The 19,199-nt window shown below is 42.3% G+C and overlaps 1 protein-coding gene across 1 annotated transcript in view; it reads left to right on the plus strand.

Moving 5' to 3' along the window:
• Positions 1-16,855, plus strand: part of POF1B (POF1B actin binding protein) — a 46,733-nt gene extending 29,878 nt beyond the window's left edge. Inside the window, exons 7-18 of the mRNA XM_015825531.1 lie at positions 2,981-3,166; positions 5,323-5,453; positions 6,492-6,519; positions 6,700-6,774; positions 8,157-8,249; positions 9,330-9,443; positions 11,188-11,340; positions 12,047-12,157; positions 12,901-13,029; positions 13,488-13,564; positions 14,436-14,547; positions 15,650-16,855. Coding sequence (XP_015681017.1) covers positions 2,981-3,166; positions 5,323-5,453; positions 6,492-6,519; positions 6,700-6,774; positions 8,157-8,249; positions 9,330-9,443; positions 11,188-11,340; positions 12,047-12,157; positions 12,901-13,029; positions 13,488-13,564; positions 14,436-14,547; positions 15,650-15,670 — 1,230 coding nt within the window. The 3' untranslated portion in view covers positions 15,671-16,855. The remainder of the gene's footprint in view (positions 1-2,980; positions 3,167-5,322; positions 5,454-6,491; positions 6,520-6,699; positions 6,775-8,156; positions 8,250-9,329; positions 9,444-11,187; positions 11,341-12,046; positions 12,158-12,900; positions 13,030-13,487; positions 13,565-14,435; positions 14,548-15,649) is intronic.
• Positions 16,856-19,199: the final 2,344 nt, after the last annotated feature.

Genomic DNA, 19,199 nt, shown 5'->3' on the forward strand with positions numbered 1-19,199 from the left:
GCAAATGAAAACAACTTAGCCAGTTGCACAAAAAGCTGGAGGCTGCCCTGGCAAAGCTGCCCATTCAATAGGCACCCTTCCCTTTTGAAACAAATGAATAGTGCGTTGTTTCACCTTGCCCTTTCTTCTCCATGGGTATAAAGTTCCAAGGTGTTCCCTTTTCAGAGTCTCAGGTGAACTAGAAAGTTATTTTAAGACCAGTTTAGAGGAATTGCAAGGAGGGGGGCGGAGAACAGGTGAACAAGGAAGCCCGAAGCATCAGCTTGTGTGAAAACTAGAGAACAAACATCCTTGTGAAGTCCTTGGTTGCTTTCTGAGAATGGCTGTTCTATGCAGACGTTTTCATTACCCAACTGTGTAATATCATCAGTGCTAGAAGGGAAGTGCTCTCTGTTTATATACTTACCCTTTTGTATACAGAGAGTAAACCCCACTTCCTTCTAGCACTGATGATGTTAGCTAGTTGGGTATTGAAACGTCTGCAGGAAAGCTCAGAGAGCACCAAGGACCCCACAGTTCAACCCTGAGTTGGAAACATCCTAGTGACTGCCTGCCTACCAAGAAAATCTCAGTTGAGACAAAGAGACTGCCCAAGCTTCTTTTGAGGAAGCTGATCCAGATGGAAAGCTAGACACATTTTTTTGAAGCACAGGTAGACACCTAAATGAGGAATTTGTGGAGCTCAACATCTGGTACGAAGCCTGGTGGAATTTCTTTCTTTCTTTTTTCTTTAAATTTTTATTATTTAAACCAACAAAACAAAACAAAACATAACACACATATATACACAGTATATATTTTAACAGCAATTTCGTAACAGTAATCTTCTATTATTTACATTTCCCCCCCCTTATTCTTCTTTAGAGTATTTGTCCTTGTTGCCCCATTATTTCTTATTTGCATTTTTCTTCCTTCATACATTATTATATACACATTTTCCACGTTTAACTTTTCCACAATTATTCCCTCTTATTTCTACTTTCTAGCCAGACATACCACTTGCTCCATATTAAATAGTATTCTGTGTCTTCCTTTTCTTTTATCTCTTTTGTTAATTTGTCCATCTCAGCACAGTCCAGGATTTTCTTTATCACTTCTTCCTCTGATGGTATATTCTCATTTTTAGCCTGGTGGAATTTCTTAGGGGCACTTTCTGAAGCAGGACACAGTTGGGAAGGAAGATCTTCGTAGGCCATTAAAATAAACAGTACCAACAACGTTCAGCTGGAGGGACTGGTGTCCAGCCACGGATTCTTTGACCACCAGGTTGTTCCTGTCACTACAGAGCTGGAAAAAAAAAGTTGCACCTGGCTTGATTATAAACCTTCTGGAGATTTGAAAAAGAGGCTGGAACACTCACCTCTCAAAAATGATTTATTGCATATTGCAGAGGATTGATCCTGGCGATCGGTTCCAGCTCCATTGTTCTGTTATTCTTTGGCATCAAAGCTTAGCTTCCTGGATGGAATTTCAGGGGAATCCATGCGAAAGTCCCAAAGGGAAGACTATGAACAATTTTGCAATGGACAAATCTAAATATTCAAAATGCAAAATGTGATTGGAATTGTGTGGGTACACTGCAGCTCCTCTCCGGAATAGCCGAGAGCAACTGGGTAATTTCCTGAGGTTTGTACAGTTGTGTTTCACAGCTACAGTGTGATCCTGGTCAAGATGGGTTTGGTTTTAAGAGTTCTCTGCAGGGACTATGCGTCTACCACCTCGTGCTCTAAATCTGGACTTCCCTTCTGAATGTGGATCACTGCACAGCCTAATAAAATGGCCCTTTGTGGACATTTTCCAGTTCACACGTGCTGCTTTGCAAGACAAATCTCAGAGGTTTGCAAACCAATGGCCTGTATTACAATAACCTGCAAAGCAGAAGTTCTTTTTTTTTTTCCTTCCCAACCAGGTGTAAAAAGAAAGAGGAAGGAATCAGAATTCTTGGAAACAAAGCCAAATGCAGATTTGACTATGGAGCTTGGTTTGGAAATAGCTTCCCTATGAAAAAAAACTTCTTTTCTATAAAGTTGTGTCTGCCATAGGACTGAGTTCACACATGGAGTCCACCGCACAATGAGCCATTGTTGGCTGGGTTCACGCATGGCACAGTCCGCTGTTAGCTGTGTGTCCCTAAGCTGGCTCACAAATCCCAGTAGGCAAACAAGCTCACTGCGTAAACAAAACATAGCAATAAGGTCAAAGTCAAATTCAGAGCTGGTTCATCACACACAGTAGACTTTATCTTGGAAGAAATGTTGCTTGGTAGGGAATCCTGGAGGAAGGCTTCTATCTATCTTCATTCTATTCTATGGTGTATCTCAAGCTTGGAAACTAGAAGATGGGTGGACTTCAGCTCAAACGGTTCCCCAGCCGGGGAATTCTAGGAGTTGGAAATCCACACCATTTCAAGCTACCCAGGTTGAGAAATACTGTTCTAAAGGATTTTCAATGCCAAACTTATTGAAACTTGTGTCAACCTTTAGAAGTTGAGGATTAAGAGGTAGGTCTACACTTCAGCTGGTCCTGCTGGTTAGCAATCACCATAAAGTTACTTGAATTTGAATTCAAACGATCTAGATCAGGGGTAGTCAACCTTGGCTCTTTTATGACTCGTGGACTTCAACTCCCAGAATTCCTGAGAATTCTGGGAGTTGAAGTCCACGAGTCATAAAAGAGCCAAGGTTGACTACCCTTGATCTAGATTGTTATTTGTATCATTTTGACTTGAATGTTATTATTTAAACCCCAGGGTGTCCACTGGGTGGTCAAAAACGTTCAGGATGGCCATGCCACTCCGAAACCACACCTGCTTTTACCTGTAACCCATGAAAAGGGGAAGGTCTTCCAGCTTCCCTTCTTTTTAACCCCCATCTCCCGCATCTGTATTTAAGTGTTCTGTTTCCTAACACGAACTGGGTTCTTAAGACAAAGGGTTTGCACAAAAGACGTGAGCTTTCAAGGGATTCTCTTTTTGTCTTAGGAGAAGCAGTACCAGTACCTGCAACAAAGCCAGACTGACCAATGCCAAGTCAGCCAGCCAGTGGAACGAGTCCAGGTGATTCAGCAAGGCCAACGCACAACCAATGCCTGTAACTCCACTCCTGTCTATGTCAATGATGTTGGAAAGAGCAGCATTAATAAAGTTATCATACAGACACGTGAACCGGTAAGCCTTTAACCGATCAATACGTGTTTCTCAACTTTGATCACTTTTTTTTTAATAAATTTTATTGGTTTTTAAAACATAAATCACATAATAGTCGGTTAACAGTGTGTTTGCTTAGTTTACATTTGTAAGGAAAGATCGTTAACAATTGATTTCTATAATGCGTAATCCACATATTCAAGCAAATGTCTCTTTTTCTCTTAAATATTCTCTCTGGTGGGTCCCGTCGTCTATATTCTAAATTTTCATTTAATATTTTCAGTATGAATCAGAGAGTTTTTCCATCTATTTTTCCCCAACCAATTGTACAATTTATCCCAGATTTCATAATAATCTGTTTCACTCTTATCCTTAAGTTCTAGTGTCAACCTATCCATTTCCGCACAGGATAAAATCTTATTTATTATTTCTTCTTCTGAGGGTGTCTCATTATCCTTCCATCTCTGTGCAAAGGCTAATCTTGCTGCTGTTAGCATGTGTAATAATAGGTATAGAGATCCTTTATTGTATCTATCCTTAGTGATACCCAACAGAAAGAGTTCTGGTTTTAGCTCAATGTTCTGCATTAGTATCTCTGCTAGCCACTGTTTTATCAAACGCCAAAAGTTTTGTACTTTTGAACATTCCCACCACATATGATAGTAGGTCCCTAGTGATTCTTTACATTTCCAACATTTGGTCACTTTCAGACGTGTGGACATCAACTCCCAGAATTCCTTAGCCAGACAAGCTAGCTGGGGAATTCTAGGAATTGAAGTCCACATGTTTTAAAGTTGTCTACATTGAGATACAACATTTTAAGTGGATGTTTTCTGGTCCAAAAAGGACTCAGCTGTCTAGCTCAGAAGCCTCATGCATGGAAGAGTGCTCTTAGATGCACAAAGAGCCACTCTTTGCAGATAAAGTGGCTGTCAGTTTACAACACAATCAGATCAAATCTAATTTCTGAACCATTCTGCTCAAGTTGCAAAAATGGCCCACACCCAGCCTGGCGGGAAAGGATGCAGTTGCTCCCATTTTCTGCACTGAAATTATCAGGGAGTTAAATCAAACGTGTGCGATGTTCGCCTCTAGCAACTAGGCAGGTAATGTTGCAGGAGCCTCCACAAGACAATTCATTCCAAGTTCGCCACAAGTTATGAAACAAAATAAATTTAGGTGGAGTGCTTGGGAAAAAGGAGAAGGTTGAATTCTAATTAGGCAAACAGCAGCCACATCTGCTTTGTGGTGCCTTGAGAGGCTGAAGACGCATCGTGGGAAACCAGGAAAAAAGCTGTGTTTTTCCCCCCCAAACCCTCCTCCTTTGTGAAGAACAAATAATAATAAATAAAAAAAGTAGAAAGCAGAAATAACATAAATTGCTTTGTGCTGTTTTAACTGCAGCAATGAAGTTTTTAACTGTATATTATGCTGCAAAGTACCAAACCTTTCCCCCCCAAAGCATTTGAGTTTTTAAAGCGTTTGCCTTTTCTTTTTACACTTCTTCCCCCCCCCCCAAGTTTAAACTGCTTTATTGAAAAATTAGATTTGCTTTTGCACCATAGGCCATTAATCACGGTTTATCAACCCCACTGACTGGCTTGGTAGAACACATTGACTCAAAAGCAGGCAAACCAAGTTACGAATAAAAGCAAATCTACGTGTCCCAGGATAATGTTGCAGGATCCAATCTGGGTCAGTCACCGAGATCCAAGTTTTATTCTTTTTGAGCTTTTGGATTCGTGCTGGAGCCCATCTAGGGGAACATCTCTCTCTTCACACATTCTTGTGAGAGAGAAATTCCCTGAGGATGGGCTTCAGCATGAATCCAAAAGCTTGGAAGCCTCTAATCCCGGGGACCGACCCAGATTGGATCCTGCAAACCAAGTTCCATCTTGCATTGCTGGTGGCAAGAAGAATTTCACCGCTGCAGGACATTCTGCGTTTTATTGATGCCTTGGGTAGGAAATAAGGACATTGAAGAAATAATGAATCAAGCTAGAAATATTTGAAAGGCACCCCAAGGGGAGAACGTGTGCAGAAAAGAGGCCAATGCAGTGTGCAATCAAGAATGGAGGAGAGCTTTAAATCAGCCACTTGCCTGCTAAGGGTTGAACGTTGCTTTCTGCTCAAGGAATGGGCCACTCTAACGGGTGTCCTTTATGATCTCCTTTCAGGTGAAGTACATCCAGGAGACAAATGACCAGCTGGACTGCCGATACTTTGGGGAGCTCCTAGCAGAGCTGCACCGCAAGAGCAACGACCTGCACAGCTGTTTGCTCCAGCATGTTGAGAAGCTGGGCGGAAGGTAGAGGTCCCATCCCCAGCGGTAGCATGCTTGGAATTTGGAGAATGTTTGGCAGCCCTCCTTGGAAAGGAAGCAGAACTGCTTGCCTGAACAGCAGGCTGCAGTTCTGTTTGTTTGCAGTAATCCTGAGAAGCGGGGGGTGGATTCAGGTTTCCCGAACCCCATTCAATCAATTTCCCTTGAATTCCTCTAACTTAAACATCCTTGGTTCATTTCTGTGAATAGAACACATAACTCCAACCCTCGTATTATGTATGAATGTTGTCACAACATTCTTAGTTTTTCAGTTACAGATGGTCCTCAGTTAATACGGGAAATACTGTCATTAAGTGATGTGAGTCAAAGCAAGAACATCCGATGTTGTCAAATGAAATCTTAGCAATGGCAGTTACAGCAGTCTCCAGTTACCATTGTTAAAAGAGGACCTTGCATGACAGCAGCTTCCGACTTCCTACTGTCTTCCCCATTGATTTTGTGGGAAACTGGCTGGGAAGGTTACAAGTGGTGATCATGGGACTCTACAATGCCAGAAATCCAGGCCAGTTGGAGGTCCTGTGGCAGCTGGAATTTCAAGGACTGGTTGTAAATGCCACCTGTTTAGCACCATTGCAAGTGTGAATGGTCACTGAACAAGTGTCATTAAACAAAGTCCACCTGTATATAATTGCTACATACTGATCTCCCAAGTCAGGCTAAACCATAACGTGGTCATAGTTTGCACGATAAATCACAGTTGCCCGGGTTTGTGCAATTGACCTAGCCATTAAAAAAGAAGAGTCATCGCTCTTCCGATCCTGACTGCCACCAGTTGGACTGCATTACAGGGACGTGCTTATTTGTGGATGGGTGTGTTGTATCTAAATATTTACACGTGATGTTCCGGAAGCAAAGCATAGTTTTATTAAAGGTAATTTAGGATATGCGTTTCTCAATTAAGTCAGAATGAAAGACTTACCATAACAACGGTGGTGACAATTATAATGTACTCGGTGGATAGAGAAATGACAATGCTAATATTTTCTTGTGTTTCTCTTACAGAAGATGCGATCTGGAATCCCTGAATGATGTAAGTGCCAAGAATTTATAGAAATATCCGAGTTTTGTGCATTAATAAGCAAACAGTGACTAGCTGTCTTTCATGTCCAATCCAATAGGATTTAGACGTGAAATTGAACCCAATGTTTGATTAATTTGTAACGGCACTCCTGGATAATATGTATTTTATTTCTTGTTTTGTTTCCAATAGGCAGAGGATATTGAGAGTTTGATTCCTAAAGGGCTTTCGGAGTCGACAAAACAACAGATACGTTACCTTCTGGAGGTAAGGGGTTATGGAGAAATTTGTGGAAATCCAAGGAAATTGTGTTGTGAAGCCATTTTTGCCCAGACCCCTACACACTACCACACAGTACTGATGCATTTGGCATACTTACTTACTGTCCTTCCTATGATGGGATCCCGTGTTGATGAATAACCACTATATGTCAGCCCAAGAGTGACACAGAACAATCCAGCCAGAGTTCAGTTCTTTATTTGCTTACACACAACAGACAGACTCTTGCCAGAGTAAACCACTATTACTGTCACAGCAATTGGATATTCCCTGGGAGAGTCTATGGAATTGCTGTCTTTCTCTGCCTCCGATCCAGTTCTGGGCTGGGCTGCCTCTTGTCTGACCCGCCTCCTTAGATGATGCTCCCGTCTTCTTGGGAAAGTACCACTTCACCATCCCTCATGCAATATAATTAGGAAATATGCAATAAATCATATTCATGATAGGAGGCATTAAAAGCAACAAAAGATAAATGAAATGAAATCTCAAGGTGTTGGAGCAAATAACACGACTCAGTGTTCGGCCTAAAATATTGGAATAGTAGTGTCCGAGTTGGTAAATGTATTCTGAGCTCAAACGTGATCTATCTTGTTTCCTATTCCTTGTGGTAGCATGGACACTATTCAGGATAATCATACGATGGGAAACCAAGGAATGCTATTTTCCCCAGATTTTCACCTAGCCCAGTGGTGGCGAACCTATGGCACGCGTGCCAGAGGTGGCACTCAGAGCCCTCTCTGTTGGCATGCATGCCACCGCCAGCAGCAGGTCCATCAGGCTGCCACCACCGCCCAGCACAAAGAAGGTGAAGCGATCGACCAGCAAGCTCGAGTAGAGGTGGTAGAGCAGAGGTCACCAATCATTGTCGATTGGTGGACTGGAAGAAAAGGGAGGGGGAAGTATTTTACATGTGTGTGTGCACGCACAGGGCCGCGAGTATGCACGCGCTGCAAATGAGGGGCTAGTGCCTGCATGATACTCAACTAGCCCTGCCCCATTCTTGCTTGGTGCAGCACCTTGTATCTGCACCCCGCGGTGCAGCGGTGGCCGTTTTTGCACCTTGCAGCACGGTGGGCCATTTTTGCACCCGTGGTTGCACCCCTGAGGGCACCACAATGCTGATGGGCCCCTGGCACTTTGCAATAAATAAGTGGGTTTTGGGTTGCGGTTTGGGCACTCGGTCTCTAAAACGTTCGCCATCACTGACCTAGCCAGTTCTTACCAACAGGACATTGGAGTGTGATTGAAGATTTGAATTGTCCTGCCAGTCTCCAGCTCGCTAACATGCTTGAAACTATGTTTGATTTCGTATTGCAATCTGTCTGCTCCAAAACCATCCTAAACAATGTTTTGCTGTCCACCTTTCCTAGATGAGAGCAACAGCTGATAAGTCCATGCGACTTGTCCTTACCACCTTCAGCAACCTTCGGGAAGAGCTCGTCCATCTGCAGGATGACTTAGGGGTGCGTAGTTGTGTTGCTTAGAATGCGTGGAAGCGGGTTGAACAGCCGTCCCTGAACTGGTGTCTTCCAGATGTGTTAGGACCTGCGGGTTGGAATGTACATTTCAGACACATCTGGGGGAGGCCAGGATAGGGCAAGCGGCACCCAGATGGTACTTGTGATCTAGAGCCAGGATTCATAAAGCAGTTTCCGATTTTCAAGATCCTCTTCTTGCTTTTGAGAATCGCCTTGATTGTGAGTGACATGCATACAAATTCCGGGTAGACATTTCTGATCCTTTCTTGGATGGTGGAAATGAAAGCTGCGTCAGTCACCATTTCTCAAAGATTGTAAAGCAGCTTGCAGTTACTTTTCTCTTGGGACAATTGGAACAATCTTTTGGGACCGAACCATGGAGAATAGGTGACTGGGTAGTTACGAACCATTATGTACTTGGGACGTTTTCAATTAGAGATATTTTGCATTGTTTGCAGTTTCATTGGAAACTCTGACTGATCCCTTTGTTCGTTTCCCCCACGCTTATTTTTCAACAGGTTACTGGCTTTTAATCCATTAATTTCTGCCCCTCTTCAGAGGTACAGGTGCAGGTGTGAGTCTCAGTGTGCCGCAAAACAAGAAGGGCACATTTTAGGACTGACTTTATGGCTCAGCCATAAACCCACCCAGCCTTTGGAGATCCAAGCATTCCAGTTTCCTGGATCGAGAGAGAGAGAGAGAGAGAGAGAGAGAGAGAGAGGGAGAGGGAGAGGGAGAGGGAGAGAGAGAGAGAGAGGGAGAGAGGGAGAGAGAGAGAGAGAGAGAGAGAGAGAGAGAAAAGAGAGAGAGAGAGAAAAGAGAGAGAGAGAGAAAAGAGAGAGAGAAAGAAGAAAGGAAGGAAGGAAAGAAAGAAAGAAAGAAAGAAAAAGAAAAAAGAAAGAAAGAAAGAAGGGAGGGAGGGAAGGAAGGAAGGAAGGAAGGGATATAGCATATAGAACTTTTTTAATATATGATTTGTTTATAAATTGTGAGGCAAACAGCCAGCCAGATCTGTTTGTAACACAAATAGAATATTTTGAACAGCCTGTCTTTGGACTTTTACAGAAACTGGAAATGGACAAGATGCTGCTTGAGAAAGATCTGTCTTTCAAGGAAGCTCAAGTAAAAGAATATGAGACGCTTTTGGCATCTGTGCGTGAGAATAATCGTCAACAGCAGGTGAGGGGCACACCTTGTGGTACCAAATGTTGGCTCCTGATTTAAACTGTTGTCTTGTCCAGCGGTCGGTTTTTGTGTTGACCTATCAGTTGATCTAATCCCAAAAAGTTCTATTACCAAAAGAACCTTGGGGGGGAGAGAACACCAAATCCTGTGAAAACAGAAAAGGTTGGCGGGGAGAAGGATAGAAAAACACAATCAGCAGATTAGTTTAGGCTAGATCAGTGTTTCTCAACCTTGACAATTTTAAGGCATGTGGACTTCAACTCCCAGAATTCCACAGCCAGCAATGCTGGCTGTGGAATTCTGGGAGTTGAAGTCCACATGCCTTAAAATTGTCAAGGTTGAGAGACACTGGGCTAGATAAACATTTCCTATTCCTGTTACGAGAGGGAAAAAAATCTCATATGTTGAATACTGTGATGTTGTACAGTCATAACCATCATGTCTTGCTTTGTAGCTTCAATGTATGTCTAAATTCTTAGGCAATAACCACAATGAAAGGTGACTAAGTGTGATGTATGAACAACATGTACAATGCTGGTTATATGCCATCAGGTTGGCATTGACTCTTAGCAACCACATAGATTTTCTCCGAGAGGATCTGGCCCTGACTTGGGCCCTCAGATCTTCCAATGGTGCTCCCATCACCACTGTAATAGAGTCCCATTTTCCTTGCTATTAGTTGTACACTTCTTCTCTTTCCTAGCATTCTCCTACTTTGTGCGCAGCGTAGGATAGCCCAAATCAGAACATTGGTGCTTCAAGTGAGAACTCTGGATTGCCAATAAAGGAGAATATTTGTAGCACAAAGTTGAAATGAGGGGTCCTTGATGCTCTCTCAGCTTGGCTGTTTTCTTGCAGATGTTTCACTACCCAAACTGGATAACATCATCAGTGCTAGTAAGGAATGGGATTGAGAGCAACCCAGTTTGGCAATGAAACATCTGCAAGAAAACTGTCAAGCTCAGAGAGCACCTAGGCACCCTCAGCTCTGGGTTGATTTGTTCAATGATCCATTGGATTTCTTGGTGGTTCTTGGAATTCTCAAGAGTTCAGAAGCTTCATTATTCTTTCTATCTTGCTTATTCAAAGTCCATGGATCATGGTTCCGACAGATGATATTCTTCAAAGAACTTCGAGGCATTGTTTACCTTAAAGAATCTTTATTCAAGTAGCATGGCGTCGGCACGTACATGGTCAAAGCCAAAATCTGAATTCCCCTCCCCTAAACACATAGTATCAAAGCACAATTCCCTCCTCCAATTAACAGTCATAAATCACATTCTCCAGTTAGTTTGAAATGCAAACCTTCCCTCCAGTTCCATAACCCGCCATTCCTTATCGTCTCTTATTTCAAACAGCCTGGAAGAATACTCCACTGTGATGTTGTTATGTCTAACTAATCCCCATACACATTCTTCCCCCTCCCCCCCAGCATCATCTAATTCTAACTCTAAAAGTAACACACAGGTTAGAGAGAAAATGGCTGCATCTTCATATATTGTCAAAGCAAGAACATCCGATGTTAGCAGCGTTGACACCATGTTTGACAGGATGGTCAATCAGAAATATTCCAAGGTGACCAGCACGTAGGAACAGTGGCCCAACATGGTAGCAGAGAATTGTGAAAATACACAGATATACAGATGCAACTGCATTAAGCTAAGCCTTAAGGAATTAGGTTTTCCCAGCTGGCAAAGACACTTAAGACTGTTTCCTTTTGGCTGGGGTGGGTTTGCAGCAAGCTCTCCGTGAATACACCCTGAAGTGTCGTTCCCTGGAAGAACAACTGCTGTCTCTCCGTCACAACGACAGCGAGCGGGAATTCCGCCTGAAAGACCTGGAATACAGCAAACGAGCCTTGGAGCAGGAAATTCAGAACTTGAGACTCCAGGTAAACCGTCTTCCTGTCTTTCCGTTGGTCAGTGGTCAGCTGATGCTTGGAATTCCAAGGACTAGCCTTGAAAAGAGAAGGAGGACCACAGTAAAAAAAAGGGGGAGGGGGGTCCGGTGAACGGACAGCAGCCTCTGCCCATTGAGGTCAACACTTTCTTTTCTTTCTACATCTCTCTTGGATCCAGAAGCAGAATTGTCATGGGAAATTAGATACGGTGGCCACTCGTTTGCAGGAAGTTGCGCTTTGGAGGCTGGGCTGTGAGAAAGCAGGTTGGGGATGGAAAATACACAAACATCTATTTAAGTACATTTAATCTGAATCGTGATTCAATACATTGGATTTTTTTCAAAATATAGATTAGCAAAGATTTTGGACAATGGCTGCTGGTTAACGGAAACTGCAGTGAGGAAGGAAGAGAGAAAAAAAGAGAAAGAAAGAGAAGGAAGAAGGTGGAAAGGAAGGAAAGAGAAAGAAAGAAAGAAAGGAAGGAATGAAAGAAAGAAGGAAAGAAAAAGAAAGAGAAAGAAAGAGAAAGAAAGAAAAGGAAGAAGGTGGAAAGAAAAGAAAGAAGGAAAGAAAGAGAAAGGAAGAAAGAAAGAAAGAAAGAAAGAATGTTCCATAGGATAAATCTCTCATTATGTGCTTTAAAGAACTGTTAGTGGTTTCTTTTAATTGCAGAAACTAATTTTTTTCCTTTGCTCAGACTTCCACCAATCCTCTGGGCCAGACCACCACAGATGAACTGTCCAGCCGCTACGTAGAGATGATCAACCAACTCAGAGACGATAAAGACCGGGAGATCCGCACTCTGCGGGTAAGTTGGCTTCCTTATCAAAGATGCCACATTGTTGGGCTCTCTTTTAAGCCATTCCCATTTTGCAGAGGTGGGCCTTCGACAGGACTTGATACCTGGCTGGCCTTGTCTGACCTGGAACCTGGGTTGGGTTGAGATTGTTAAACAGAGGACCACATGGACATCCCCAAAAGTACAGACTAGCCTGGGAGGTTAGCATCCATTCCAGAAGGAGATAGCGGCAAACGATTTCTACCCTGTTACCCTGACAATTGCATAGTGACACCCATCGGATTCAGCTTCACTCAGAGGCACCCAGATGGTCCTTGACTGCCATTTGCTTAGTGATCATTCAAAGTTATGGCACTGGAACAAGTGACTAATGACCATTTTTCACATTTACGACCGTTGCAGCATCCCCATGGTCAAGTGCTCAAAATGCAGATGCTTAGCAACTGGATCATATTTAGGACGGTCGCAGCGTCCAGTGGTCATGTGACCACTTTTTGCCACCTTCTGACGAGCAAAGCCAATGGGGAAGCCAAATTCACTTAACAGCCCTGCTTCAGACTTAACAACTGCAGTGATTCGCTTGACTGTGGTGAGAAAGCTTGTAGAATGGGACAAAACTCAACAAGTGTCTTGCTCAAGCAACAGAAATTTGGTTGTGGTCGTCAAGTCCAGGATTACCTGTATTTAGGTATGACAAAGCTGCCTCTTGAGCACTTATGAGCTTTGTTGTCGTTGTTGTTGTTGCCGTGTAGTGCACGTTGTCCGAATTCCAGAAGGATTTCTCAAGAAAGCAAGGGACTGACACTGACCTGCAGATAAGACTGCAAGACTTGATTCTGAAGCTGGAGGAGAGAGAGGCCTGCATCAAACGGCAGGAAGAGGTAAGTCGAGGCGCATGGAGAGTTGATCAGATTCTTGGCTCAATCCCTAATCAAGGAGCCCTGAAGGAAGAAGCCACACCCCAACTAAGACTAGCAAGGCAAGCTTCTGTAAGCTCCAGCAAAACGTCACTCCCCCCTGCACTGATGATGTTGCCTAGCTTGGTAATGAAACATCTACAGGAAAACAAGATCAGGAAACTACCAAGAACTCAACCGTCAATCTCAGATTTCTCCTAGCTGTCCGTCTGGGTCCTGGGATGGTGTCCATGAGTAGAATTTCATCCTAGTCACTCTTTAATTTATGTCGCTTTTCCTCGGGATCTATTTTCAGCAAGCTTAATCAGCATTGGGAAGGTTCTGAACGGCCAAAGAAACAGCAGGGTATGAAATGTTGAATAGTCTATATGGGATGATGTCTTTGTGCCTGAAATGGTTTCTTTTTTTTTTTAATCTTTTAGGAAATCTTCAGATTGAGGCAAGAAAAATTAGCCATCAATCCATCCCAAGGAATCACAAAGACCATCATCACAAAAAAGTAATGCTATCGCAAGCAACTGTTGGTTTCTGTTTGTAAAATCTACAAGTGTATTTGGGTTTTTTTGGGTACTGATCTTTTTGCCAGCAAACTTAAAAACAAATATAAACTGACACTAGGCCATAACACAACAGCAGAAACTAAAACTTATTGAAAAAAATACACTTAGAATAAAATATACAGAATGTCTTTTTTTGGAATGTAATTAAAAACCACAGTAACCCTCCCTGGCAGGGTTTAATTTAGCTAAGATTCACAATCCTATTCCATAGGAGAGATTGAAATAGAAAACATTTCATTGCTTTTATCACAATTCACATTAAATTTGGTCTCCCAAACAGCTGGTGAAAATCCAAATTATAAAAGAAAAGACGGGGAAAAAACCAAAAGGAAAAAATTAACAGATACAGTGCAGGAATTTTTGTGCCATGTGTATCCTCCCATTTCTTCTCAATGTAGATAAATAAAATTATAGGTATAACTCAACTGGCACAGTTGGATTTTTTTAAAAATAGGGTGGCCTAGAATCCTTTGTGTGTGTGTTTGACTCGGTCTATGACAAGTCACTGCAGTCTTGGCAAGATCTGGGAAATGGTTTACCATTGCCTGCTTCCTAGGGCTGAGAGAGAGTGACCGGCCCAAAGTCACCCAGCTGGTTTTCATGCTTAAGGTGGGACTAGAACTCACGGTCTCCCAGTTTCTAGCCTGATGCCCAAACTACTAACCCTAACTGGCTTTCAATCTAGTTGTGACAATTGTTGCAATAGACAGATTATAGTCCTGCCCTGCTTGGAAGAATGGAACAATGGCATCTGAGATCGAATTGAGCATCGGGGCTAATGTTTTGCTTTTCGCCGCTTTTCACCACCAGATACAGGAATCATTACCCCATCCTTGGCCTCTTATCCGATGACTACAAAGCCCCATCACCTGGTGGGGAAACACAGACTATCGTGATTGAAAAAACTGGAGAAACATGGAAGGTAACTGTCCCTGACAGAAATGTCTTCCACATTCAATTAGATGTGCGGGAGCTTTAGGATCTGAGCCTTAGGATTGTAAAAGATGGGAGGTAGTGGGAGAGCAACCCAATTAAAACTACAGGTAGTTTTTGACTTGACGCCCATTTGTGATGTGACAGCGTGGAAAACGGAACATCGCGCTATTTGAAATCCATAGCAAGGTGAGGTGTTTGCTACCTCTGTAGCTCCATCGCAGAGCTCAGAAAGCTAAAGTGCATCGAACATTTCAAGGTATCCGTTTGAAGAATGTATCGTCTTCAACTCCCGTGGTGTATTTCCCAACTGAGAAAAGTCCTCGGCTTTTTGTGACATTTTGTGACCGTTCAAAGTTACGACGACACTGGGAAAAAGTGACCTTTTTTCACACGACCTTTGCAGCATCCCCAGGGTCACGTGATCTAAATTCGGCCTCTTGGCCAGTGGCTCATATTTATGACATATAGTCTACCTTTTGTGACTGTCTGATGAGCAAATTCAATGGGGAAGTTGGATTCACTCAACAGTTGTGCTACTAACTTTACCAGGGCAGTGATTCGAGAAAAGCTGTAAAATGGGGCTAAACTCCATTAACAGCTGCCTTGCTTAGTTATGGAAATGTTGAGCTCGGTTGTGGTCGTAAGGACTACCCGTGTTTGTGCAGAAAATGCTACTAAACATTTGGTTCGCAAACTCATACAGCCTAAGGCAGGGGTAGGCAACCTTGGCTCTTTTATGACTCGTGGACTTCAACTCCCAGAATTCCTGAGCCAGCATGACTCAGCTTGGAAACTTCTCCCTTTCCCCTCAGCGTGGCTGGCTCAGGAATTCTGGGAGTTGAAGTCCACGAGTCATAAAAGAGCCAAGGTTGCCTACCCCTGGCCTAAGGCAATGGCGGAATAGCATATTACAGGTTAGCCAGGAAACCTTAAAATTTTTTAGTAATTGCTGTTTGGTCTTGAAGGCCAACTCTGTGCATTAGCCAAACAAAACCCAAAGAGTTTGGCATAAATAGTGATTTATCTCTTGACACATATCCTAGCGAAGAGGTGGAGATGAATAACATATCCTGTTTCTTTTCCAACAGGAATCGTTTACTTCTGATTAAAGACCTGCTGGCGTCTTTCAAGCAGGTCTGCTGAACAAAGTTGTGGCTGGTTAGATGAGTCTGCGTCCAAATGAATATTGTTGCGTTATTGTTTTGCTTGCCCACCCCCTTCATGTAATGCTGGAAGTCTCGATATAATTCTGGATCAGTCAGGGTTGGAAATAATTGTTAAAAGCACACACTACCAAATGCAGCATTTGAAGAAGTTCTTCGCCCCAGTTGGTTTCTACTTTCAAGCTTGACTGGTCAACTGAAGAAATGTATGGATATGTGGGCCAGGAAGGGATCTGGGCTGGGGAATTAAGAAAACACATGTGTGCTGGCCAAGCTTCTGTCTTCTCCCTTTTTTACTCCAAAGATCTGAGAAACTATATCCAATACCTACCTGATTTAGAGATGCAGAGATCAATAATTACTGAATAAATGTTTTTTCTTCATTGGGAACATTCAGCCCAGTACCAATATTATATCTAGGAATGCTGCTTCCAACACAGCCTGTTAACGAAAGCAGTCGAGAGTTATTTGACAAGTATACTTTTCTTTAATATGTATTTTCTCACTAGCAGTTTTCTGTTCTTTTGGAACGAGATGGAGTTAGTAACTTTAGTTGAAGTACTTAATTGGTAGTACTTGGGTGTAGGGTTAGTTTTTTTTGATATTGTTGTAGTTACTCTGTGATGTGGTGGGTCAAATCTTGAACAGACATGTTTGGACTTAAAAATGGTAATTTGTTGTTCTATCCTTTGATTTGTGCCATGAAGCTAAAATCTAAGATGTGGAGAAGGAGGAATGGAAGGAGAATTGATTAGAAAGCAATTTTGCTAGTGCAGTTGGTTAAGATTTGTGTGTTGTTCAGAGAAAATTAGATAATGCTTATGGACCTCTTCAGCATGAAGCTGAAAATTGATTTTGAGATTGGAAAATTGTGCTTGTATGAGTGCAGAGACGGATATGATGGTGGATTCACACCATCACAAGCAAAGTTGGTTGAACTTGTACTGCACTGCCTTCCATCTAGTGCTGGGGAAGACGGCACCTCCCACTCAGAAAGACAAGGAGAGATGGAGAATAGATGACACATTTGTAGGAGAGATGTCTTAGATTCTGCTGTGCATAGATGCGACGTGCTTGCTTATTCTTGGTGGCTTGTAGAGTCAACTAACTGATAAAGGATACTATTTGTAGCTCAGGGTTGAAATGAGGGTGCCTTGATGTTCTCTGAACTTGGTCGTTTTGTTGCAGATGTTTCATTACCAAATTAGGTATCACCATCAGGGCTAGGAGGAGTGAGTGGGGTGTGTAACTGTGTCTTGTACGTAAGTAGAGAGCATGCCTCACTCCCTTCTAGCCCTGATGATGTTACCTAGTTTGAACGTCTGCAAGGAAAAAACCAAGCTCAGAGAGCACCAAAGAACCCTCAGAGTCAACTAACTTTACAAATGAAAATAACTTAGGGGGTCATAGAAAGATGTGTAAGACACAGTCTCAAAATTGGCCTTAGATTTGAGGCTGAAGAGCTTGCAGTTACTAGTCAACACAAGGAGAGCATCCTATTTTGTGCTGCCACATTGATAGTGCAATTAACATATTGATGTAACTGTTTAACCTTGCTTCAAGATTGACAGACATGGGGCTACAGAATGCAGAACCTCCGTAGAATAATAGGTGGCAGAGAAAGAAATATGAAAACTATTCTTTACTTCCATTTTTGTCGCACAGATCTACGAAGCCCGGTTAACCCCTAAATCTATCTATCTTATATATAAATAAAAATGTAAATGTTCGTTTGTTCAAAATCTTAAATCTCCGAAAGTTCTTCACCGATTGCTTTGAAATTTTGACACAACATTGCATTCGAATACGCGCGTGTTTTTATATACCTATATTATATAGATGTCACACCTGTGACAGGTAAAAACATGTTTTTGAAAAACAGCGCCATCTGTTGGACGTAAAAGCAACACACACTTTTACCAGACTGAGCCACAGCAACGCGTGGCTGGGTACAGCTAGTATGGAAATAAAGAAATTACGACTTCTGGCTTGTATAAGCTATGTTAGACTTTTAGGCAGGGGAATTGGTAAATAGCTACTAGGCTGTATTCTTTATACTATAGTATCTCAAGACAAAAGATTTCTCAGGAATAAGCTTATTCTAAACAATTATTGAATGTCTTTACCAATGATGGCTTTTAGATGCATGAGTCAGCTTCTGATGTCACTCCATTTCCTGTTTTGACAAGAGGTTTATTTCATCCGTCATCTTTTGACCTGAAAAACATTTGCCTTTTGTTCAACAATGTTCTTTAAACGTACACACACACACCCAGATTTGAAATACAAAATAATAATAAATAATAACAATAAACACAGATAATCTAAAACTTCAGCCCACTGTTTGAAGGTCACAGTTCTGTGCCAACTTCCCTAGAAATAATCCCGATTTGAGATTTAAATTTCAAGTTGGGTCAAGCTTTTAGATACAAGATGCATTTTTAGAGATAGCTTTGAGGAAATGGAAAATGAACTCTGGGCCTCTGTTAATGTTGTGATTTCGAAGAAATATGGAGAATGTGGTTCAGTTGTTACAATTATAACTGCCCAGAGTTGCTCTGGATAATGAGGTGGGTGGCATATAAATGTAATAAATAAAACAACTCAAATCAGCTCTCATATGGACCGTTTATTCTTAGGCAGTTAAATCTATTTAAGCATCAGCTCACAATGATGACATACTGTACATATACTGTACATATATATGTCTTGAGTAGCCATAATTGTTGTAGGGCCCATTTAAAGAGAAATGTATAGACAAGCCTCAGTGTAACAGAGAACTCTTTATTTGATAGGACTTGGAATTTATCATATTTTCTGACTTCTTGGAGTAAATGTGTTGAGAATCACATCTCTCTCTGGATTCCTTGATCTATAGCAGGAATAGGCAACCTTGGCTCTTTTATGACTCGTGGACTTCAACTCCCAGAATTCCTGAGCCAGCATGGCTGAGCTTGGAAACCTCTCCCTTTCCCCTCAGCATGGCTGGCTCAGGAATTCTGGGAGTTGAAGTCCACGAGTCATAAAAGAGCCAAGGTTCCCTACCCCTGATCTATAGTATTGCTGAAAGTTGAACAGTCAACCAAATACAGGTAATCCTCAACTTACGACAACTGAGCCCACAATTTCTGTTGCTAAGCGAGACGGTTAAGTGAGTCTTGCCCCCATTTTACAACCTTCCTTGCCACAGTTGATAAGTGAATCACTGTAGTCAAATTGGTAACCTGGTCGTTAAGTGAATCTTGGCTTCCCTCATTGACTTTGCTTGTCAGGTTGCAAAAGGGGATCACGTGACCCCGGGACACTGCGACCGTCATAAGTATGAACCAGTTGCCAAGCCTCCAAATTTTGATTACGTGACCATGGGGGTAGGCTGCAATGGTCACCCATGTGAAAAAAAAGTCGTAGGTCATTTTTTTCAAGGCGACTGTAACTTTGAACGGGTTGCTAAATGAATTGTTAAGTTGAGGACTAG

Source organism: Protobothrops mucrosquamatus, unplaced genomic scaffold (genome assembly GCF_001527695.2).
Source record: "Protobothrops mucrosquamatus isolate PMUCROS unplaced genomic scaffold, P.Mucros_1.0 scaffold2680, whole genome shotgun sequence".
NCBI classification, from domain to species: domain Eukaryota; kingdom Metazoa; phylum Chordata; class Lepidosauria; order Squamata; family Viperidae; genus Protobothrops; species Protobothrops mucrosquamatus.